This window comes from Salvelinus namaycush, chromosome 13 (genome assembly GCF_016432855.1).
Source record: "Salvelinus namaycush isolate Seneca chromosome 13, SaNama_1.0, whole genome shotgun sequence".
NCBI lineage: Eukaryota > Metazoa > Chordata > Actinopteri > Salmoniformes > Salmonidae > Salvelinus > Salvelinus namaycush.
In genome coordinates, this window is record NC_052319.1 from 25214648 (window position 1) to 25240208 (window position 25561).

The 25561-nt window shown below is 42.2% G+C and overlaps 1 protein-coding gene across 1 annotated transcript in view; it reads right to left on the bottom strand.

Annotated features, from left to right (window-relative positions):
- The window catches only part of LOC120058050 (coiled-coil domain-containing protein 141-like), a 53853-nt gene that overhangs the window by 23162 nt on the left and 5130 nt on the right, over window positions 1-25561 (bottom strand). Inside the window, exons 2-10 of the mRNA XM_039006531.1 lie at window positions 17416-17538; window positions 12932-13126; window positions 11670-11778; window positions 8352-8605; window positions 7458-7577; window positions 6796-7002; window positions 3364-3536; window positions 2946-3087; window positions 720-839 (exon numbers count right to left, since the gene is read on the bottom strand). Coding sequence (XP_038862459.1) covers window positions 720-839; window positions 2946-3087; window positions 3364-3536; window positions 6796-7002; window positions 7458-7577; window positions 8352-8605; window positions 11670-11778; window positions 12932-13126; window positions 17416-17538 — 1443 coding nt within the window. The remainder of the gene's footprint in view (window positions 1-719; window positions 840-2945; window positions 3088-3363; window positions 3537-6795; window positions 7003-7457; window positions 7578-8351; window positions 8606-11669; window positions 11779-12931; window positions 13127-17415; window positions 17539-25561) is intronic.

Genomic DNA, 25561 nt, shown 5'->3' on the forward strand with positions numbered 1-25561 from the left:
ACGCCATCCTGTTTGTTTTGCGCTTTGTGGGACTATCATTTGTTTTTCAACAGGACAATGACCCAACACACCTTCAGGCTGTGTAAGGGCTATTTGACCAAGATGGAGAGTGATGAAGTGCTGCATCAGATGATCTGGCCTCCACAATCACACGACCTCAACCCAATTGAGATGGTTTGGGATGAGTTGGACCGCAGAGTGAAGCAAAAGCAGCCAGCAAGTGCTCAGCATATGTGGGAACTCCTTCAAGATGGTTGGAAAAGTATTCCAGGTGAAGCTGGTTGAGAGAATGCCAAGATTGTGCAAAGCTGTCATCAAGGCAAAGGGTGGCTACTTTGAAGAATCTTTAATATAAAATATATTTGGATTTGTTTAACACTTTTTTGGTTACTACATGATTCCATATGTGTTATTTCACAGTTTTGATGTCTTCACTATTATTCTACAATGTAGAAAATAGTAAAAAATAAAGTAAAACCCTTGAATGAGTAGGTGTGTCCAAACTTTTTACTGGTACTGGTACTGTACTTCAGTACAGTACTTCAGTACAGTACAAGACAGAGTTAGGTCCATTTGAATTCATTCAATTCAGGAAGTTAACTGAAGTTCCTGAATTTAAATGGAATTAACCCCAACCTTGGTACAAGATATGTAAATGAACAAAGGGGACATACATTTGAATTAGGTTGAGTATATGCACAGGTGCTATCCCTGACTACCTGTGTTTGTGAAGAGAGTTCCAAGTGTTTGTTGAGCATGTCTTCAGACTGGGAAAGCAGGGAGCCTGGCTCAGTGTTGCTGGAGAGAACACAGTTACTGCTCTTTAGCCACACCGAGATCTGGGACAGAAAAACATGACTTTTACTTAACTTTATTAGTTCCACAATTTGTATTTTCATACATTTTTTTTCACCTTTATTTAACCAGGTAGGCCAGTTGAGAACAAGTTCTCATTTACAACTGCGACCTGGCCAAGATAAAGCAAAGCAGTGCAACACAAACAACAACACAGAGTTACACATGGAATAAGCAAACGTACAGTCAATAACACAATAGAAGTATATATACAGTGTGTGCAAATTAAGTAAGTTTAGGGTGGTAAGGCAATAAATAGGCCGTAGTGGTGAAATAAATTACAATTTAGCAATTAAACACTGGAGGGATAGATGTGCAGAAGATGAATGTGCAAGTAGAGATACTGGGGTGCAAAGGAGCAGAAAAATAAATAACAATATGGGGATGAGGTAGTTTTACAGATGGGCTATTTACAGAAGGGCTATGTACAGGTGCAATGATCTGTAAGCTGCTCTGACAGCTGATGCTTAAAGTTAGTGAGGGAGATATGAGTCTCCAGCTTCAGTGATTTTTGTAGTTCGTTCCAGTCGTTGGCAGCAGAGAACTGTAACGAAAGGCTTTGGAACTGGCTTTGGGGGTGACCAGTGAAATATACCTGCTGGATCGCGTGCTACGGGTAGGTGCTGCTATGGTGACCAGTGAGCTGAGATAAGGCGAGGCTTTACCTAGCAAAGACTTATAGATGACCTGGAGCCAGCGGGTTTGGCAAATAAAATATGAAGCGAGGGCCAGCCAACGAGAGCATACAGCTCGCAGTGGTGGGTAGTATATGGGGCTTTGGTGACAAAACAGATGGCACTGTGATAGACTGCATCCAATTTGCTGAGTAGAGTTTTGGAGGCTATTTTGTAAATTACATTGCCGAAGTCAAGGATCAGTAGGATAGTAAGTTTTATGAGGGTATGTTTGGCAGCATGAGTGAAGGATGCTTTGTTGCGAAATAGGAAGCCGATTCTAGATTTAATTTTGGATTGGAGATGCTTATTGTGAGTCTGGGAGGAGAGTTTACAGTCTAACCAGACACCTAGGTATTTGTAGTTGTCCACATATTCTAAGTCAGAACCGTCCAGAGTAGTGATGCTAGACGGGCGGGCAGGTGCTGGCAGCGATCGGTTGAAGAGTATGCATTTAGTTTTACTTGCATTTAAGAGCAGTTGGAGGCCACGGAAGGAGTGTTGTATGTCATTGAAGCTCGTCTGGAGGTTAGTTTACACAGTGTCCAAAGAAGGTCTATATATATATATATATAAAATGGTGTCGTCTGCGTAGAGGTGGATCAGAGAATCACCAGCAGCAAGAGCGACATCATTGATGTATACAGAGAAAAGAGTCAGCCCGAGAATTGAACCCTGATGCACATCCATAGAGACTGCCAGAGGTCCGGACAACAGGCCCTCGATTTGACACACTGAACTCTGTCTGAGAAGTAGTTGGTGAACCAGGCGAGGCAGTCATTTGAGAAACCAAGGCTGTTGTGTCTGCCGATAAGAATGCTGTGATTGACAGAGTGTCGAAAGCCTTGGCCAAGTCGATGAATACGGCTGCACAGTATTGTCTTTTATCGATGGCGGTTATGATGTCGTTTAGGACCTTGAGCGATGCTGGGATGCACCCATGACCAGCTCGGAAACCAGATTGCATAGCGGAGAAGGTACGGTGGGATTCGAAACAATTCAGTCAAATGCAGTCAACTGAAATAGATGGAAATGTACACACATATAAAAGCATTGGCAGTTGACTCTAGGCTGTCAACTAGCCTCACAATACGGCTGAAAATGACCAATCTGACTTTAGATCTTCTTAACTCAAAACTTTTGTGTACCTTTCCTATTGACGGTAAATGATATGCAATTGTCTAACTTGCACATGCTTATTTTAACTCTGAATCAGGCCCAATGAGACTAGCAGTGGGCTTACACATCAATAGGAGTGCAATAAAAAGGATAGCTAAAGTTTAGCCCCAAATGGCACCCTATTCCCTATATTGTGCACTACATTTGACCAGAGCCCTATGGGTCCTGGTCAAAGGTAGTGCACTATGGAGGGAATAGGCTGTGCCATTAGGGACACAGCCTAAGGCTTGTGTGTACCTTGTCTATGAGGTCTTCACATGTGGACACCAGCTGCTGTCTCTTGGCTGCCAGTGCTCGGTGGGCGTGGCATTCCCGGCTCAGAGTATCAACCCGGTCTCTCACATATCCCAGCATCCTTTTCACCCCTTCCACTTGGGTACTAGAAATACAGTAAGAGCCATGTATGCTGTCAAATGCTCCATGTAGTAATAATAATATCTGCATTCTTGATCGATCATCTGTCTATCAAAATAAAGGCCTATTTTGCATCACATACAGTTTAACAAGCATATTTAAAATCTTAGTTTTGCTACACCAGCAATAAGCAGGCTGTGGTGATACTTGACCACTGCAGGTTTTAAACTTGACTAGGGTGGCAGTAAGGTTTTGAGTCTGAGGACTGAGGATGTCCTAATATGGATGCCGTGTACATTACCTCTGTGGGTCAACCTTCTGCAGTATGAGCTGTCCTCTCTGAAGAGGGTCGGTGGCTGACTCTTTAATGCTTCGCAGCAGCTCCTCGTGCTTTTTGGCCAACTTAGGCAACCGTAGTGTCTGGCTCTTCAACCCCTTTAGTTTACTCTCAACAGTTCCCAGGACCCCAAAAGCCTGACATAAACAGAAATTAGAGGATAGGACATTGTACATAAAAGTAATCATGTAAACATGATAGACAGTTTAACGGAAGTCCTGAGTAAATGTAATATTTGCCATTATAATAAAAATAACAATTTATGATGCAGTAGATGGCACAAATGTGCCCTTAATGTCCACTTGAGGGCAGCATATTCAAATCAAATTCAAGTCACTAGTTCACTATGCTGTGTAAGGACCTCAAAGACTTAGTGCTTCAATAATAATTACACTCTTCACATATTTGTAGGGCACATGATTGGTACAGTAAATACCTTGTTGGCACTGCTAAAGAACGCATTGCTTTCCTGAATGTGATATCTACGGTTACATAGCCACCTCATTGGTACTGCTATAGAAGGCGGCACATGATATGTATAGCATGTTGTGTGAGAGCGTAACGCATTGTCAGTAGCTAGTCTGTTTTCCGTGTTTTAACCTTTTACTGCAGTGGGTTAAATCAATAGTGTTTCTTGGTGTTCTTAAACAAATCTACTATGAAACAAAAGTATACACCTCACATACAGTACAAGGCAAAAGTTTGGACACACCTACTCATTCAAGAGTTTTTCTTTGTTTTTAGTATTTTCTACATTGTAGAATAATAGTGAAGACATCAAAACTATGAAATAACACATATGGAATCATGTAGTAAGCAAAAAAGTGTTAAACAAATCCAAATATACTTTATATTAAATATTCTTCAAAGTATCCACCCTTTGCCAGGATGACAGCTTTGCACGGTCTTGGCATTCTCTCAAACAGCTTCATTAGGTAGTCACCTGGAATGCATTTCAATTAACAGGTGTGCCTTGTTAAAAGTTCATTTGTGGAATTTCTTTCCTTCTTAATGCATTTGAGCCATTCAGCTGTGTTGTGACAAGGTAGGAGTGATATACAGAAGATAGCCCTATTTGGTAAAAGACCATAAGTCCATATTATGGCAAGAACCGCTAAAATAAGCAAAGAGAAACAACAGTCGATCATTACTTTAAAACATGAAGGTCAGTCAATGAGGAACATTTCAAGAACTTTGAAAGTTCCTTCAAGTGCAGTCGCAAAAACCATCAAGCGCCATGCTGAAACTGCCTCTCATGAGGACCGCCACAGGAAAGGAAGACCCAGAGTTACCTCTGCTGCAGAGGATAGGTTCATTAGAGTTACCAGCCTCAGAAATTCTCAGCCCAAATAAATGCTTCACAGAGTTCAAGTAACAGACACATCTCAACATCAACTGTTCAGAGGAGACTGTGTGAATCAGGCCTTCATGGTCGAATTGCTGCAAAGAAACCACTACTAAAGGACACCAATAAGAAGAAGAGACTGGCTTGGGCCAAGAAACACGAGCAATGGACATTAGACCAGTGGAAATCTGTCCTTTGGCCCGATGAGTCTAAATTTGAGACTTTTGGTTACAACCGCCGTGTCTTTGTGAGATGCAGAGTAGGTGAACAGATGATCTCCGCATGTGTGGTTCACACCGTGAAGCATGGAGGAGGAGGTGTGATGGTGTGTTTTTTTTTTGCTTGTGACACTCAGTGATTTTTTTAGAATTCAAGGCATACTTAACCATCATGGCTACAGCATCATACTGCAGCGATACACCTTCCATTCTGGTTTGAGCTTAGTGGGACTATAATTTGTTTTTCGACAGGACAATGACCCAAAACACACCTCCAGGATGTGTAAGGGCTATTTGATCAAGGAGAGTGATGGAGTGCTGCATCAGATGACCAGGCCTCCACAATCACCCGACCTCTACCCAATTGAGATGATTTAGGATGAGTTGGACCGCAGAGTGAAGGGAAAGCAGCCAACAAGTGCTCAGCATATGTGGGAACTCCTTCAAGATGGTTGGAAAAGCATTCCAGGTGAAGCTGGCTGAGAGAATGCCAAGGGTGTTACTACATGATTCCATATGTGTTATTTCATAGTTTTGATGTCTTCACTATTTTTCTACAATGTAGAATAATATTTTTTTTTGCCAATGTAGAATAAAAACTTTTGACTGGTACTATACATGGTTTTGGGCTTAAGAAGACACCTGTACTTTGAAATGTATTACATTTTGAGTTTGCATCCCAATTCTCCACTTTATGTACATCACAGAAGATTGAAATATAACAAAACCATTTTACATAGAAACACTGGATTTTCAGCGGGTTTTTAAAAATAAGGTTGACTAATTATGAAATATTGAAAAATATTGATAACATTCCACCCATGAGGCCACTAGAGGGCAATTTGGTCATTTAACTGCAGGAAAGATATGAATCTTACTACATAGATATTCCAACTAAATAAATACTTTTAAACAGCTATCTGGCAAGAGTGTCCTCATATATTTGGATGGTCTATATCCTACAAGTTTAGCCTTAATTTTTTTTGTTAAAGCTACAGTACCTTATTGGCACAGTTTATGTGGCACATTATATGTACAGTTACTGTTACTATCTTGTTGGCACTAATAAAGAATGCATTGCTCTCCTGAAGGTCATATGTACAGTTTCAGTAGCTACCTTGTTGGCACGGAAGGCATGTTTTTCCTGAAGGTTACATTTACACTAGTATAGATATAGAACCGTTCTATCTCTATGTTCACTAATTAGTAACTACTATCTTGACCCTGCTTATTTGTCGCCACAAGACAGAAGTTACTGTACCTTGTTGATACTGAAAAAGAAGCTGTTGCTCTCCTGTAGGGGATATATATAGTTACACCAGCTACCTTCTACTACTAATACTACTGTGCCACCTACTCTCCTAACAGGGTTATGTACATACGCATTGGTGTATTTTAATCATGACTGAGCCCATACATTAAAAGGGCAATCAGCAGTTGAAACAATATCAAAGTGTACTCCACACCACTGTTTCAGTAAAAAGCTGAGGGATGAGGCTATGGATGCAAGGACTGTCCAGACTGACCATCCCTGATAGTCAAATTATGGTTTTATCCGTGTTCTGGGGCTAAATAGTGTTTGTTTACATTTACTTTGTTTACAAACATTGAAGTATAACAAGCGTATATGTTGAGTTCTGATGGGGTACGACAGTTGAATTAAACTAATGAGGCATTTATAAGTTATATTCTTTAAGAATCAATGGGTACATATCATTAATTTACAAGTTTAAAAATTGCCCCTTTAAAGGCTTTTACCTTTCAAACCCACGCAAGTGCCTGGACTTTTTATTTGAGGTTATAATTTTTCCTTTTGGTTCTCGGTTACCGTACCTTGTTGGCGCTGCTAAAGAACGCATTGCTCTCCTGTAAGTGTGCGAGGCGGCCCATCATCAGGTTCCAAAAGTGCTCGTGCAGGGCTCTGAGAGCCAGACTCCTCTCAGAGACATGTCCAGTCTCAGCCTCAGCCCGGCCCTCTGCTTCCCCCGCTAGCAGCTCTGAGGCCTGGGCTAGCAACTTCTCCACCAACTCACTCCAGTCCTGCAGGACAGGATGCAGGCACACGCACACACACACACACAGACAGACACACACACAACATGCATTATTATAAGGGCACAGTATGACTGATATCAGAAGTACTAAGGTCCAGTCACACAAATTCCCTAGGTGGCAAAGGGCCGTATGGATATTGTCATTTATCGGCATAGTAACAAACCCTCACCTCTCAACCCATGCAAACCCAAACTGTTCAAACTGTTCATACCCCTCTTGTTGGCAGAGATCAAATAAATTGCCGTTTTAAAGCACATTTCCTGCAATTCTACACATTGTGCCATGGAGCGATAGGAACATTTAGCCGCTTTAAAGGACATTTCTCGCAATTCTACACATTTTCCATGTCTATTGTGTGATACAATGAATCAAATGAAAATAACAGTCAAACCCTTAGCAAATTTGTTCCCCATAATATACTCATATTTAAAGTATCATACCTTGGCTTTCTCTTCAAACTTCTTGTATTCCTGAAGGAGCTCTTCATTTTCAGTGAGAGTTGAGCCCAAATGATCTCTTTCAAAGTACAAGTCAGCATTGCTCTTGAACCAGTGGGTTACCTGAAAAGAATACAATGTATTATCACTACAATCAGTTATTCATGAACTTATACTTGGGTAAAGGTGCAGTAGATCAGGTAACATGTTACTTCAAAGGAAGAGTTATATGCTTCATGACTGCTCTCCCTGACACTAAGCAGTGGATGCATGTTTACAGACGCTCTTAGCCAGAGCTACTGCCAATAGTGAGTGCATACAGGGATTGAAACCACAACCCTGGCGGTGCATGCTCCCAAGTGGCGCAGCGTTCTAAGGCACAGCATCTCTGTGCTAAAGGCATCACTACAGACCCTGGTTTGAATCCAGGCTGTATTACAACCGGCCTTGATTGGGAGTCACATAGGGCTGAGCACAGTTGAACCAGCGTTGTCCGGGTTAGGGTTTGGCCGGGGTAGGCCATCATTGTAAATAAGAATTTGTTCTTAACTGACTTTACTAGTTAAATAAAGGTTAAATAAATAAAATAAAATGCTCTACCAACTGAATCACACGTGATAGAGTAGCAAACCTTTATGAAGCACAGCCAGAGACATCTGTGCTTTCATCATCTTAACACGACCCCGTATGGGTCAACGAGACTGATGGTATCATATTTTCCTAGGTAAGTATTCTCTCAGTTCAATATCAGATGCACTTTCTAATACCATACTTATTAGCCAAAGGTCATGCCACAGAACATTTATGTCTACTTGCATATAAGGTAGGTAAAGGTTTTAAGTAAAAAGTAGATTTCTAACATGGATTGATGTTGGATATTGACATTTCGTGACTCACTTCCTGTTCCTGCCGATCCCATTGGTAGATGCTGAGGATGACTTCCAGGTCAAGGAGCTGCTGCTTCATGTGCTGGTCCACCTGTCTCCTCCTGTCCTGCAGTATCTCCATAAGACTCTCCACCCGGCCACAGCTGCTGTGAGCCCCCTGCAACGCCTCACTCCTCTGTAGAGCCTCCTCTGTCTGGAACTCTCTCAGGAAGTCTAGAAGATCACGGCTCTTATTCAGAACCAGCATGGACTTCTCCAGGAGACCTGAGGTGGAGGGGGGGAGGGGGGGAGGGAGAGAAAGAGAGAGGAGAGAGAGAGAGGGAAGAATGGTTTATTTACTATTACTTGAAAGCATTTCATAGTACCAATAGCTGCAAAGAGCTGAATTACTTGATACTGTAACATTTACAATTTTCTCATTAGAAAGACACTCTTGTTTATAACCAACATTGACTTCTCCAGTAGACCAGAGGGACAGATATGGGTCAGAATAGGAAAATATGATTTCATTTGCACATACAACATCTTTGAGCAGATGCTGGACATGTGTAACAATATGTATACTCCTCTACGTATTTATTTGGATAGTGAAGCTAAAAAGTTTAATTTGTCTCTATACTCCAGCATTTTGGATTTGAGATCAAGTATTTTATATGAGGCGACAGTACAGAATGTCACCTTTTATTTTAGGGTATTTTCATACAGTTTTTATTTTTTTTATTTAACCAGGTTGTCACGTTCCTGACCTGTTTTCGTTTGTTTTGTATTTATTTTAGTTGGTCAGGGTGTGAGTTGGGTGGGTTGTCTATGGTTGATTTTCTATGTTGGGATTTTGTGTTCGGCCTGGTATGATTCTCAATCAGAGACAGCTGTGAATCGTTGTCCCTGATTGAGAATCATACTAAGGCAGCCAGGGTTTCACTTGTGTTTTGTGGGTGTTTGTTCCTGTGGAGGTTTTGTTGCCACACAGGACGGTTTCGGTTTTGTCACGTTGGTTGTTTTTGTATTTTGAAGTGTTTTGTTGATTTTCATTAAAAGAATGAACACTAACCACTCTGCCTTTTGGTCCCCACCTTCTGTCAGCGAGGACAGCCGTAACACAGGTAGGCTAGTTGAGAACAAATTCTCATTTACAACTGCGACTTGGCCAAGATAAAGCAAAGCAGTGCGACACATACAACAACACAGAGTTACACATGGAATAAACAAGCGTATAGTCAATAACACAATAGAAAAAAAGAAAGTCAATATACAGTGTGTGCAAACGGCATGAGGAGGTAGGCAATAAATAGGCCATAGTAGCGAAGTAATTACAATTTAGCAAATTAACACTGGAGTGATAGATGTGCAGATGATGATGTGCAAGTAGAAATACTGGTGTGCAAAAGAGCAGAAAAGTAAATAAAAACAATTTGGGGATGCGGTAGGTAGATTGGATGGGTTATTTACAGATGTGCTATGTACAGCTGCAGCAGATCGGTTAGCTGCTCAGTGTCACGCCCTGGCCTTGGAGATCCTTATTATTCTCTATGTTTGGTTAGGTCAGGGTGTGACTTGGGTGGGAAATTCTATGTTTTCTGTTTCTTTGTTTTTGGCCGAGTGTGGTTCCCAATCAGAGGCAGCTGTCTATCGTTGTCTCTGATTGGAGATTATACTTAGGCAGCCCTTTTTCCCACCATTAGGTTGTGGGATCTTGTTTTCTGTTTAGTTACTGTTGCCTGACAGAACTGTGTGTTTTCGTTTTCAATTTTGTTTGAGTGTTTTTTGAATTAAAATCATGAACACTTTCCACGCTGCGCCTTGGTCTACTCTTCCTACCACCAACGAGAGCCGTAATACTCAGATTGATGATGTTTATACATATCTGTTTTGCCGTTTAGAAATTAATGCACTTTATGTATCCACCTATTTGAAAGTGTCATAAGTATTTGTATAAGTATAAGTATCATTCAATTTAGTCAAAAGGTTTGGATTTGGTTCCATATTCCTAGGACACAATGACTACATCATGCTTGTGACTCTACAAACTTGTTGGATGCATTTGCAGTTTGTTTTGGTTGTGTTTCAGATTATGTTGTGCGCAATAGTAATGAATGGTAATTCATGTATTGTGTCATTTTGGAGTCACTTCTATTGTAAATAAGAATAAAATATGTTTCTAAACACCTGAATGAATCTTGAATAATGATGAGTGAGAAATTTACAGATGCACAAAGATTATGCCCACAAAACATGCTAACATCTCACCATTACCAATAACAGGGGAGGTTATACTTTTTGGTGGGCATAATGTTTATACCTCTGTATCTTTCTCACTCATCATTATTCACGTTTCATTCAGGATTACCTGTAATCATGGTAGCATCCACACTAATGTAGAAGTTTCAGAAACATATTATATTCTTATTTACAATAAAAGTGACTTCAAAATGAAACAATACATTATTTACCATTCATTTCTATTGGGCACTTCATAATACGAAACACAACCAAAACAAACTGCAAATGCATCCAACAAGTGTGTAGAGTCACAAGCATGATGTAGTCATTGTGTGCTAGGAATATGGAACCAAATTCTAAACTTTTTACCAAATGTAATGAATTTGTCCAAATACTTATGACACCTTCAAATGGGGGGATTAGATACATAAAGTGCTTTCATTTCTCAACGGTAAAACAGATATATATGAAAATACCCTCAAATAAAAGGTGACATTGTACTGCCGCCTCATATAAAATATTTTATCTAAAATTCAAAATGCTGGAGTATCAAGCCAAATTAAAAGTTTGATCCAGCTTTGGGTTGTGTAAATACAGCTGTTATAGATCAATTTGTAAAGTAAATAACGTACCTCACACTAAAGTGTAATCTCTCATCAAATACTATCATGAGAAAGAGTGCCTGTTGTTTATATTACCGTTACAATGGCATGACATAATGCCCCCTGTGGCCCTCAGCAGCCTCAACCAGCTCATGTGAATGACAACTAGCTTTTACTCTACTGACACGTCTCAGTCCTAGCCCTGTGCTGTTGATATGACATGAACGCCACTCATTCTCACATCTAGCATATATCTATCTCTCCATTAGCTCTCACTGCCTTGGAGACTGAAAGGCAGGGTAAAATCATCACATTTCAGGAACTTTAAGAGGAGAATGATTCTCTCAAGGGAGGGCAGAGGTGACTGAATGACTGTCAGGACCAGATTGAGGTTGTGTATCAAGTATCAGACATCTGGAGCAGTGACCCGGATGTCATTACTCAAAGGGAATAAACATAATTTCTCTAAGGGAGGCATTACTGTAGGTGTATCAGCATATACTCACCTCTCTTCATAACACTGTGTTTCAGGAGCAGTTCTTTCAGACACTCAGCATCTGCCAGCTCCTGTTCTCTGCTCTGGAACTCTTCTGCCTCATCTATTCTGATAGCAAACTGCAAGAGGTGGGGGAAGATATAGTAAATCTATCTGTATAGTTAGACAACAGAGTCATTTATACTCGCATGGGATCTGGCTTTGCACATTTATTCATGGAGATCTCAAAAGGCTTAATTCACTCACAGTAGATTTGATAGAGAAGTAAACAAAGGAAACAAGAAGCACTGTTTGGTCAGGGATGAAACATGTAAAGGGCAAACAGTACAAACAGTTCTGCTGTTTTTTTTAAACTTTTCAGTCACATCTACAGAGCATCTACAGAACCACCTGAATCCTGTATCTGTCACACAACCACTCATCATGTTTCATAATCATCACAATAATGTGTCTGCTTTGTGCGGCAGCATTTAGGGTGGCCCTCATTTAGTGCCTCTGTAAGGTACAGTGGTTGTACAGTATCACACAACTCAATGCTCTTGGTTGGAGCCACTGTCATTGGACTAATAACAAGGAAACTGCCCCATTGTGCCATATTAACAGTACATTTGTGAACAGTGTTCCGTGATACAGTATCTATGACCTGTGTATTTATATTGCAGTAAAAACAGGATTACATTACAGCCCCTCGTCATTTACACAGCTATTTTGATTTTTTTTTTCAATAACGTAATGCTAACAAAACTGATAAAACAATGTGCTGTTTCCTTTAATGTTGTTTTAAAGCAAACTGGAAAGGAGGAAACAGATGTACTAACTCTAGAACAGCAGTAATAACAAGAACACAACACTGGATGCTGTATATCATGAAATGTTACATTTCCTCCAACAAACAAAATTAAAAATGAACTTTCCATTTCAGAACCACAGAGCTGGTTGAAAGGTCACTTTGTTACATGCTTATTAGTGCAGTGAAAACACCTGAGGCATACATGTACATTAACTCAAAATCAGCTCTGATCTGTTAGGGTTATGGTCTATGTCAGCTCTATGTATGCTCTATGTGTGTTCTATGTAGCTATAATATACCTTTAATGGCTCTGTTTCTGTTTGCCTGGCTCCTAACTCAAGTGCCCTGTCAAAGAACTCTGAGGCCAGGTGTAGCAGAAACCAGCACTTCTCTAGAAGTGAGATCTGGGTATATGTATGGTTTATGTAGCTCTATGTATTCTCTATGTAGCTACAACATCTCCTTTCTGTTAGCCCTCCTACCTCCAGGGCCCTGTCGAAGAACTCTGAGGCCAGGTGTAACAGCGACCTGCGCTTCTCTAGCATTAAGATCAGGGTCCTCCAGGCATCGCTCAGCGAGTTAGCCATGGCCTCGTACACCTCCCCTTCGTTCTCCTTCTTCTCCTCTGCCATACTGTCTGCCTCTTCCAGCAGAGCCCTCACGCCTGCCTCATGTTTCTGTCAAGAGAGAAAGGATCATACAAAAAAAGACAGAAGTCAATAAGATATACCTGGTTCATTAAAGTATCTTCTCTGCATTAATAAAAAAAAACATAAAATTACCATTTTTATACTTGCATGTAAATCAACATTGTTAATGGAGCGATTAATTTACATTTTGTTCAATTGCACTACTGTAAACTACACATTTAAAATTATATTTGTAGAAGTTCAAAGCCCAAATGTAAATCTGTTTTGGATTGTTTTGTGGTAAAACCTCTTTAATTAGAGGGGTTGTTCATAGATCTAAATCTGTAGTAACTCTGATGTCTTACTGGAGATGACTGGAGATATTCTGCCTCCACACTGGAACACATAGGTGATAATTAAACTAATTCCTAACCTTCTATTTTGGAATCCTTATGATCAATGACATTGAGTCATGCAACTGTACATTCAGATCAATATAACATTTTCACTTGTGCATAATCACAATAAGGAGCTGAATCTCCTTCTTATTACTGAACGAAGTCTCTCTGTGGCATTGGGACAATATGAGGGCTAAAATCATATATCTGATTGTGAATTAATAGTATTCCCATGTGAACAACTAGTCCCTCTTTTTGTGAGAGCTGGCACCGAATAGCAGCTATTATTTGCAAATGCATATCTAAGGGCAGCAACAGCTAAATATGTAGGAACCATCTGACCATAAGATTTAAATGCAGAAGATCAATTGTTCACATGCTTATGCCAATATTGTCATACTTGTATAAAATAAGATTGAATATGCTCAGCCCTCAGGCATAACTCAAACACCTGACAGTAGGTGGAAAAAGTGAATGAGTGCTTGGCACTAGGAATGAATGGCCTGGATCAAAATAACCATTGTGCAGGAGTCTATAACAAGGCCAGGGAAAAAAAGCTTTGACTGGAAATAATATAAATCAACATTGAGAGGGCTGCTGTGAACATTTCATTTTCCTCCCAGGCTGTGGCAATGAAAGTGACTGAAAAAGTTCTCTGAAGTATCTCTGAGAGAAGAAAAGCATTCATGTTGTCTCAATGAGTTATAGTCAAACAAGGCCGGGACTGAAGAAGCTTTAATCACGGTCTAAATGTCACCACAAGTGACATATACAGTTGGAAGTTCACATACACCTTAGCCAAATGCATTTAAACTCAGTTTTTCACAATTCCTGACATTTAATCCTTGTAAAAATTCCCTGTCTTGGGTCAGTTAGGATCACCACTTTATTTTAAGAATGTGAAATGTCAGAATAATAGTTGAGAGAATGATTTATTTCAGCTTTTATTTCTTTCATGACATTCCCAGTGGGTCAGAAGTTACACTCAATTAGTATTTGGTAGCATTGCCTTTAAATTGTTTAACTTGGGTCATACGTTTCAGGTAGCCTTCCACAAGCTTCCCAAAATAAATTGGGTGAATTTTGGCCCATCCTCCTGACAGAGCTGGTGTAACTGAGTCAGGTTTGAAGGCCTCCTTGTTCGCACACACTATTTCAGTTCTGCCCACAAATTTTCTATAGGATTGAGGTCAGGGCTTTGTAATGGCCACTCCAATACCTTGACTTTGTTGTCCTTAAGCCATTTTGCCACAACTTTGGAAGTATGCTTGGGGTCATTGTTCATTTGGAAGACCCATTTGCGACCAAGCTTTAACTTCCTGACTGATGTCTTGAGATGTTGCTTCAATATATCCACATCATTTTCCTTCTCATGATGCCATCTATTTTGTGAAGTGCTGCAGCAAAGCACCCCCACAACATGATGCTGCCAACCCTGTGCTTCACAGTTGGGATGGAGTTCCTCGGCTTGCAAGCCTCCCCCTTTTCCTCCAAACATATCGATGGTCATTATGGCCAAACAGTTTCATCAGACCAGAGGACATTTCTCCAAAAAGTACGATCTTTGTCCCCATGTGCAGTTGCAAACCATAGTCTGGCTTTCTTATTTTTGGAGCAGTGGCTTCTTCCTTGCTGAGCGGCCTTTCAGGTTATGCCGATATAGGACTCGTTTTACTGTGGATATGGATATTTTGTACCTGTTTCCTCCAGCATCTTCACAAGGTCCTTTGCTGTTGTTCTGGGATTGATTTGTACTTTTCGCACCAAAGTACGTTCATCTCCAGAAGACAGAACGCGTCTCCTTCCTGAGGGGTATGACGGCTGCGTGGTCCCATGGTGTTGATACTTGCATACTATTGTTTGTACAGATGAACGTGTTACCTTCAGGCACTTGGAAATTGCTCCCAAGGATGAACCAGACTTGTGGAGGTCTACAATTTGTTTTGGCTGATTTATTTTGATTTTCCCATGATGTCAAGCAAAGAGGCACTGAGTTTGAAGGTATCCCTTGAAATACATCCCAGGTACACCCCCAATTGACTCAAATGATGTCAAGTAGCCTATCAGAAGCTTCTAAAGCCATGACATAATTTTCTGGAATTTTCCAAGCTGTTTAAAGGCACAGTCAACTTAGTGTATGTAAACGTCTGACCCACTGGAATTGTGATACAATGAATTATAAGTGAAATAATCTGTCTGTAAACAATTGTTGGAAAAATGACTTCTGTCATGCACAAAGTAGATGTCCTAACTGACTTGCCAAATGTATAGTTTAACAAGACATTTGTGGAGTGGTTGAAAAACACGTTTTAATGACTCCAACCTAAGTGTATGTAAACTTCTGAATTCAACTGTAACTACACTCAACAAAAATATAAACGCAACATGTAAAGTGTTGGTCCCATGTTTCATGAGCTGAAATAAAAGATCCCAGAAATGTTCCATACGCACAAAAAGCTTATTTCTCTCAAAGCTTATTTCTCTACTTGTGCTCAAATTTGTCTACATGCCTGTTAGTGATCATTTCTCTGTTGCCAAGATAATGCATCCACCTGACAGGTGTGGCATATCAAGAAGCTGATTATACAGCATGATCATTACACAGGTGTCCCTTGTGCTGGGGACAATAAAAGGCCACTCTAAAATGTGCCGATTTGTCACACATCACAATGCCACAGATGTCTCAAGTTTTGAGGGAGCATGCAATTGGCATAGTGACTGCAGGAATGTCCCCCAAAGCTGTTGCCAGATAATTTAATGTTAATTTCTCTACCATAAGCCACCTCCAATGTAGTTTTAGAGAATTTGGCAGTACGTCCAACCGGCCTCACAACCGCAGACCATGTGTGACCACGCCAGCCTAGGACCTCCACATCCACCGGGTTGTCTGAGACCTGCCACCTGGACAGCTGATGAAACTGTGGGTTTGCACAGCCAAATAATTTTTGCACAAACTATCAGAAACCTCATCTGCGTGCTTGTTGTTCTCACCAGGTTCTTGACCTGACTTCAATGGGCAAATGCTCACCCTTGATGGCCACTGGCATGCTGGAGATGTGTGCTGTTCACAGATGAATCCCGGTTTCAACTGTACAGGGCAGATGGCAGACAGCATGTATGGCGTTGTGTGGGCGAGCGGTTTGCTGTCGTCAACGTTGTGAACAGTGCTCCCTGGTGGCAGTGGGGTTATAATATGGGCAGGCATAAGCTACAGACAATGAACACAATTGCATTTTATCGATGGCAATTTGAGTGCACAGAGATACCTTGACGAGATCAAGAGGCCCATTGCCGTGCCATTCAGCCGCCGCCATCACCCATGTCGTAAAGACCTCTACACAATTCCTGAAAGCTGAAAATGTCCCAGTTCTTCCATGGCTTGCATACTCACCAGACATGTCACCCATTGAGCATGTTTGGGATGCTGTGGATCGACGTGTACGACAGTGTGTTCCAGTTCCCGCCAATATCCAGCAACTTCGCACAGCCATTGAAGAGGAGAGGGACAACATTCCGCAGGCCACAATCAACAGCCTGATCAACTCTATGCGAAGGACCTGTGTTGCGCTGCATGAGGCAAATGGTGGTCATACCAGATACTGATTGGTTTTATGATCAAAGCCTCTACCTTTAGTGACCAACAGATGCAAATCTGTATTCCCAATTATGTGAAATCCATAGGTATAATTTATTTATTTCAATTGACTGATTTCCTTATATGAACTCAGTAAAATCTTTGAAATTGTTGCATGTTGCATTTACATTTTTGTTCAGTGTAATATGCCCAATGGGCAGCTCATCCTCGTGGCCCAGCATGGTCTCATTCGAATATGTCCAAATAGTGACATAGAGTATCAATAACAGAATAGTGTACTTATGTCACCTGAGCTGACACATTAGTTGTATGTCGCTCTACTGTATTCCTAATGAGATTATTACCTTGAGTTTGATCAGGAGCTGCTGGTGTTCATCCAGCAGTTTCTTTGTTTCGTCCTGGTTGCTGCCGATCTCCAGCAGGTTGGGATTGGCTTCAGTCAACTGCAGCTTCACCAGTTCCCCACACTACAGTACAAAACACAGACACACACACAACAAAACACACACTCAACTTTACGGAAGGAGTTGTTTGTTTTCTCCCTTATGTTTTCAGTACATATTTCATCCCATATTGTAGGAGTAAATAGCCTGTCTGCGTCCATTGGATCAATGAATGTACTACTATGTATCAAAGAGACTCATCCAAGTTAGACCAGCAGGATGGAGAGGTCTGTTTGTGTTGCCCTGCCAAGGCCATGTTACATGTTGTTTATGTTCCGACTGTGAGCAGGGCAGGTTGGTGTAACATTATACCTGTGAACACCCACATGGTCTCCCTGTGAATTTCACAGTGTGTAAACACCGCTTGGAAATAGGTCTGTCTTCCGCAACCTGGGGCTCCTTTTCCACTAAACTGTCGTGTCCCGGGAACACCTTCAGAGTCTGCATCCCAAATGACACCCTATTCACTACATAGTGTACTACTTTTGACCAGAATCCCTATGGCGAGTGTAGAGAGTATAGGGATATTGTTATCCACGTCGGCACCAACGATGTTAGGATGAAACAGTCAGAGGTCACCAAGCGCAACATAGCTTCAGCGTGTAAATCAGCTAGAAAGATGTGTCGGCATCGAGTAATTGTCTCTGGCCCCCTCCCAGTTAGGGGGAGTGATGAGCTCTACAGCAGAGTCTCACAACTCAAAATCCAAGATGGCAGCATGTCAAGTCGTTTGTCTGTGACTAGTACATTTTAACCTACTAATAACCTATTTATTTATGGTTGAGTTACTTCCTTGTTGTGTAGTGCAAATTATTTTGTTTTTGCTGGTGTAAAGATCACGGGTCTCCCTCAACTCGGCACTTCATTACTTGAAGTTTACCAAAGTAACCCTATCTCTGGCTGGCCTGAGTTCCTTCTTCATCTGCGGAGTGTCTCGTCCAAGCTGCTCCTTTTTGCTCTTCGCCTGGCTGTCAGTGGCAGCTCAACAATCCCCAACCCGTTCTCTCAATCGACCTCAACACCCAATCTACTCACACGCGCAAATACTCACATTCAGACTCATACATATACGCTGTCCCTCTCTCCCCTTACCTTCGTTGGCCTCTATTTTTTTTACATTTGTCAGAGAAAATGACAATTTTCGTGGTATTGCTTTGTGCACTGACTTTACTGAACTCTGGAGAAAACGAACATTGTCGCAGGGTGAGTAGATCTGACAATGTGCTCTCCCGTCCATTAGACATTTTGTCTGCATGAATTCGCTCTTTTTCACTTGGTCCAATCGTCCAAGTGCCGATGTATTTGTGGCATGATGTGAACAGTACGAATTTGTGTCACTACCAAAGTCTAATCGTTTTAAATGACTGTTTTGTATTGTCTGGAAACTCACTTGTAGAATTTGCTTGCAGTAGGTCTCTTAAAAAAGAGAAGCCGTGCAAGGTTATTAAACAGAGGTGCCTAGTTATTCTTCTGTTGTTGATATCAGGTAACGTGCAACCTAACCCTGGCCCTGATATGCAATCAGGTATATGCAACCAAACCCCCTCTGATTTTAAATCTACATCTGGTTTTGGTATTTTTCATTTAAATGTACGCAGCCTGTTGTCAAAAATTGATGGGGTTAGGATTTGGGCTAAATCAACTGATACTGATGTAATTGTGTTTTCTGAAACCTGGCTCAGCAAGTCTGTTTTTGATAAGGATATTTGTATAAGTGGTTACAATGTTTATCGCACTGATCGAGTTAAGAAAGGTGGGGGTGTGGCTATATATGTAAAAACTAAATTCCCTGTAAGTGTGGCAAAGTCTGAAACTATTTGTAAACAGTTGGAATTTCTTGCTTTGAATATTGAGGTTTCAAAGGGTCTCTCTATAACTGTGATTGGCTGTTATAGACCGTTCTCTGCTCTCGGTGATGCATTTTCTTCTTTGACGCACCTTATGTCTAAACTTCTTTACAGTGAAATTATCTTGATTGGTGATCTCAACTGGTGTTGGTTAAAGCCGGTGTCTGATGATTTAAAAATGTTTTGTAATTCTATGAATCTTACCCAGTTGATTAACTCACCCACTCGCCCAAATCTTAAATGCCCAAATCTACCCTGATTGATTTGATATTTACAAATATTCCACATAAATATTCTGCGGTTGGTGTTTTTTGTAATGATTTAAGTGACCATTGTGCTGTTGTTGCTGTTAGAAATACTAAGGTTCCTAAAACAAACCCACGTTTTATTCGGAAGAGAAATTTGAAGTGTTTTAATGAGCAGGCTTTCTTTCATGATTTGTTTTATTTTAACTGGAGCAAGATTTAGCTTATCCCTGATGTGGAAACTGCCTGGATATTCTTTCATGATGGTTTTTTCCAAATAGTAAACAAACATGCCCCATTCCGCAGGTTCAGGATTAAAGGGCGGGATAATCCATGGTTTTCTTCTGAGCTGTCTTGTATTATTCACGACCGTAATCTAGCCTAGGCTAAAGCAAGGAAATCATGTTCTGATGCTGATTGGCTTATTTTTAGGCAGTTATGAAACAAGTGTTATTTTCTTCTCAGGAAGGCCAAGTCTGAATATTTTATGTCTGTTACCACCGATAACCTGAATGACCCTAGAAAGTTTTGGAAGGCTATTAAGTCTATGTCGTAACAGTAATGTTAATGAATTACCGGCATGTGTTTTGAAGGACTCTGTTGCTGTATATGACAAAACTGAAATGCTGAATTGTTTCAATGAGCACTTTGTATCATCTGGTAGGCTGTTTGATTCAGTGATCTCTGTCTCTGTACAACCCTGTGTGGATGAACCAGTGAGAGCTGGTCAAACCTTTAGCTTTTTGCCATTCTCAGTGCAGGTGGTACATAAAGCCCTGAAATCCTTAGATCAGAGAAAGCCTGCAGGTCCTGATCTTTTGGATCTCTGCTTTTTAAATCTGGCAGCTGATTTCATAGCTGAACCACTTACATATCTGTTCAATCTAACCCTGGAATGTAATGCAATTCCGAAAATCAGGAAATCAGCATTTGTCCTACCACTTTTAAAAGGGAGAGATCCAACTCTTTAAATAATTATAGGCCAATCTCAAAGCTGTCACCTCTGGTGAAAATACTTGAAACCCTTGTGAGTGAACAGCTAAAAGTGTTTTTATTTACTAACTCTATTTTATCAATGTACCAATCAGGCTTCAGGAAGAAGCATAGCACAATTACAGCAGCCATGAAGGTTTTAAATGATATCACTGAAGCCCTTGACAAAAAACAGTACTGTGTCTCACTTTTTATTGATCTCTCTAAGGCTTTTGATACAGTTGATCATGCTATTCTAAGGCAGAGATTGTCGAGTGTAGGTCTTTCGGAGCATTCAGTTGCATGGTTTGCTAACTCTCTGTCTGATAGAACTCAGTGCACTCAATTTGATGGGCTTATGTCTGTTAAATTGTCTGTCTTTAATGGTGTGCCCCAAGGCTCTGTACTTGGTCCTCTCTTATTCACTATTTATATAAATAATTTAGACAAAAATGTCCAAAATGCGCAACTTCATTTTTATGCTGATGATAATGTTATTTACTGTTGTGCCTCGTCTCTTACAAAAGCTTTCCAGAACTTGCAAACTGCTTTTTATACTGTTCAACATACCTTGGGTTAATTGAAGCTTATCCTCAATACTGACAAAACTAAACTAATGGTGATTTCTAAAGCAAGAAATAGGCCTCTGAACCTTTCACCTATTACTACCTGTCAGGGCAAGGAGATTGAGGTTGTAACCTCATATAAATATCTTCGAATTTTAATTGATGACGGCCTCTCTTTTAAATTGCATATTCAACAACTTACAAAAAAATTGAAGCTGAAATTGGGATTTTATATATGAATGCTTCCGCTCAGTGTTTGAGATCAATTGACACCCTTTACCATGGCACTTTGAGATTTATTTTAAACTGCAAAACCCTTACGCACCACTGCACTTTGTATACCAGGGTTGGCTGGCCTTCTCTAGTCACTCGTAGGCTCAGTCACTGGTATACTTTTATTTACAAAGCCATTTTGGGTTTACTACCTTTTTATGTGGGCATTTTTATTGTTCAGAAATGTGGTGGGTACTCTCTTCGTTCGCTGGACTTTATCCTGCTAACTGTTCCAAATGTCCGAACTGAATTTGGTAAAAGGGCTTTTATGTACTCTGCGCCATCGTCTTGGAACGTCTTACAAAATACTTTTAAACTGGAAGAACTTGTCCCGATTGGTATTTTTAAATCACTGATGAATGATCTTGAGACTGATTCCCTGACCTGTCAATGTTTTTAATTTGCTGTTTTTGATTTTGTAATACTCTTGTGAATTCTATGGTTTTTACTAGATTACTTGTAGTTTTTCATGTAGTTTGTCTGTAATTTTTGTAATGACTTGGTGCTGCCTATCTTGGTCAGGATGCTCTTGAAAAATAGATTTTAAATCTCAATGAGCCCTTCCTGTCACGCCCTGACCTTAGAGAGCCTTTTTATGTCTCTATTTGGTTTGGTCAGGGTATGATTTGGGGTGGGCATTCTATGTTTTGTTTTCTATGTTTCTTTATTTCTATGTTTTGGCCAGGTATGGTTCTCAATCAGGGACAGCTGTCTATCGTTGTCTCTGATTGGCAACCATACTTAGGTAGCCCTTTTTCCCTCCTTTCAGTGTGGGTAGTTGTCTTTGTTTGTGGCACTATAGCCCTTAAGCTTCACGGTCGTTTTTGCATTGTTTATTGTTTTGTTGGCGATATCCAAATAAAAAGGAATATGTACGCTTACCACGCTGCACCTTGGTCCACTTCTTTTGACGGCCGTGACAGAACTACCCACCACAAAAGGACCAAGCAGCGTGGTAAAAAGGAGGACTGGACATGGGAGGAGATCCTGGCCGGAAGGGATCGCCTTCCATGGGAACAGGTGGAAGCAGCCAGGAAGGCGGAGGCAGCTGTTAAAGGGGCCCATCATTACGAGGGAACACGGCTAGCAAGGAAGCCCGAGAGGCAGCCCCCAAAACATTTTTGGGGAGGGCACACGGGGAGATTGGCGGAGTCGGGTTATAGACCTGAGCCAACTCCCCGTGCTTACCGTGGCAAGCGTCGTACTGGTCAGGCACCGTGTTATGCAATGGAGCGCACAGTGCCTCCAGTGCGCGTTCACAGCCAGGTGCGCTAACCCTCCAGCTCCCTGAATCAGCCGGGCTAAAGTGGGCATCCAGCCAGGTCGGAGGGTGCCGGCTCAGCGCATCTGGCCGCCAGTACATCTCTACGGCTCAGGATATCCTGCGCCGGCTCTGCGCACTGTATCTCCGGTGCGTCTGCACAACCCAGTGCGTCCTGTGCCTGCGCCCCGCACGTGCCGGGCCAAAGTAACCATCCAGCCAGGACGGGTTGTGCAGGCTCTACGCCCGAGACCTCCAGTGCGCCTCTACGGCCCAGTGTATCCTGTGCCCGCTCCCAGAACCAGGCCTCCTGTATGTCTTCCCAGCCTGGTGAGTCCTGTGCCTGCTCCCAGAGCCAGGCCTCCTGTGTGTCCCTCCAGTCCAAAGCCTCCAGTGATGATCCATGGCACGAAGCCTCCAGTGATGATCCATGGCAAGAAGCCTCCAGTGATGATCCATGGCACGAAGCCTCCAGTGATGATCCATGGCAAGAAGCCTCCAGTGATGATCCATGGCATGAAGCCTCCAGTGATGATCCATGGCAAGAAGCCTCCAGTGATGATCCATGGCACGAAGCCTCCAGTGATGATCCATGGCAAGAAGCCTCCAGTGATGATCCATGGCACGAAGCCTCCAGTGATGATCCATGGCAAGAAGCCTCCAGTGATGATCCATGGCACGAAGCCTCCAGTGATGATCCATGGCAAGAAGCCTCCAGTGATGATCCATGGCAAGAAGCCTCCAGTGAAGATCCATGGCAAGGAGCCTCCAGTGACGTTCTCCAGTCCGGAGCCTCCAGCGACGGTCTCCGGTCCGGAGCCTCCAGTGACGGTCTCCGGTCCGGAGCCTCCAGCGACGGTCCCCAGTCCGGGGCCCAGAACGAGGGTCCCCAGTCCGGAGCCTCCAGCGACGGTCTTCAGTCCGGAGCCTCCAGCGACGGTCCCCAGTCCGGAGCCTCCAGCGACGGTCCCCAGTCCGGGGCCCGCAGCGAGGGTGCCCAGTCCGGGGCCCGCAGCGAGGGTGCCCAGTCCGGGGCCCGCAGCGAGGGTGCCCAGTCCGGGGCCCGCAACGAGGGTCCCCGCACCAGAGGTGCCACCAAAGTGGGGTGACCCAAAGGTGGAGCGGGGTCTGCATCCCGCACCTGAGCCGCCACCGCGGATCTATGCCCACCCAGACCCTCCCCTATAGGTTCAGGTTTTGCGGCCGGAGTCCGCACCTTTGGAGGGGGGGGGGGGGGGGGGTACTGTCACGCCCTGACCTTAGAGACTTTTTATGTCTATTTGGTTTGGTCAGGGTGTGATTTGGGGAGGGCATTCTATGTTTTGTTTTCTATGTTTCTTTATTTCTATGTTTTGGCCAGGTATGGTTCTCAATCAGGGACAGCTGTCTATCGTTGTCTCTGATTGGGAACCATTCTTAGGTAGCCCTTTTTCCCTCCTTTCAGTGTGGGTAGTTGTCTTTGTTTGTGGCACTATAGCCCTTAAGCTTCATGGTCGTTTATGTATTGTTTATTGTTTTGTTGCCGTCATTCCATAATAAAAGTAATGTACGCTCACCACGCTGCACCTTGGTCCACCTCTTCCAGCATCGGCCGTGACACTTCCTGGTTAAATAACGGTTAAATAAAATAAAATTTAAAAATCGCTGGTTGAAAACTGTTTTCTGCCCCTCCCAAAAGATAGAATTTGTAGATAAGTGGCCCTCTTCTGGGACTCACCCACAAACAGGACCAAGCCTGGCCTGTTGAGGAGTGACGGACTCCATCCTAGCTGGAAGGGTGCTCTCATCTTATCTACGAACATAGACAGGGCTCTAACTCCCCTAGCTCCAGAATGAGACAGGGTGCAGGCCAGGTAGCATGCTGTTAGCCAGCCTGCCAGCTTAGTGGAGTCTGCCACTAGCACAGTCAGTGTAGTCAGCTCAGCTATCTCCATTGAGACCGTGTCTGTGCCTCGACCTGGGTTGGGCAAAACTAAACATGGCGGTGTTCACCTTAGCAATCTCATTGGAATAAAGATCTCCTCCATTCCTGCCATTATTGAAAGAGATTGTGATACCTCACATCTCAAAATAGGGCTACTTAATGTTAGATCCCTCACTTCCAAGGCAGTTATAGTCAATGAACTAATCACTGATCATAATCTTGATGTGATTGGCCTGACTGAAACAAGGCTTAAGCCTGATGAATTTACTGTGTTTAAATGAGGCTTCACCTCTTGGTTACACTAGTGACTAAATCCCCCGCGCATCCCGCAAAGGCTGATGTGTTGATCACATTTATGATAGTATTTCTTTTTGAGAAATGGAAATTTGCTATGTTTTCGTCTTTTGAGCTTCTAGTCATTAATCTATGCAGCCTACTCAATCACTTTTTATAGATACTGTTTATAGGCCTCCTGGGCCATATACAGCGTTCCTCACTGAGTTCCCTGAATTCCTATCGGACCTTGTAGTCATGGCAGATAATATTCAAATTTTTGGTGACTTTAAAATTCACATGGAAAAGTCCACAGACCCACTCCAAAAGGCTTTCGGAGCCATCATAGACTCAGTGGGTTTTGTCCAAAATGTCTCCGGACCTACTCACTGCCACAGTCATACTCTGGACCTAGTTTTGTCCCGTGGAATAAATGTTGTGGATCTTAATGTTTTTCCTCATAATCCTGGAATATTGGACCACCATTTTATTATGATTGCAACCGCAACAAATAATCTGCTCAGACCCCAACCAAGGAGCATCAAAAGTCATGCTATAAATTCTCGGACAACCCAAAGATTCATAGATGCCCTTCCAGACTCCCTCCACCTACCCAAGGACGTCAGAGTACAAAAATCAGTTAACCACCTAACTGAGGAACTCAGTTTAACCTTGTGCAATACCCT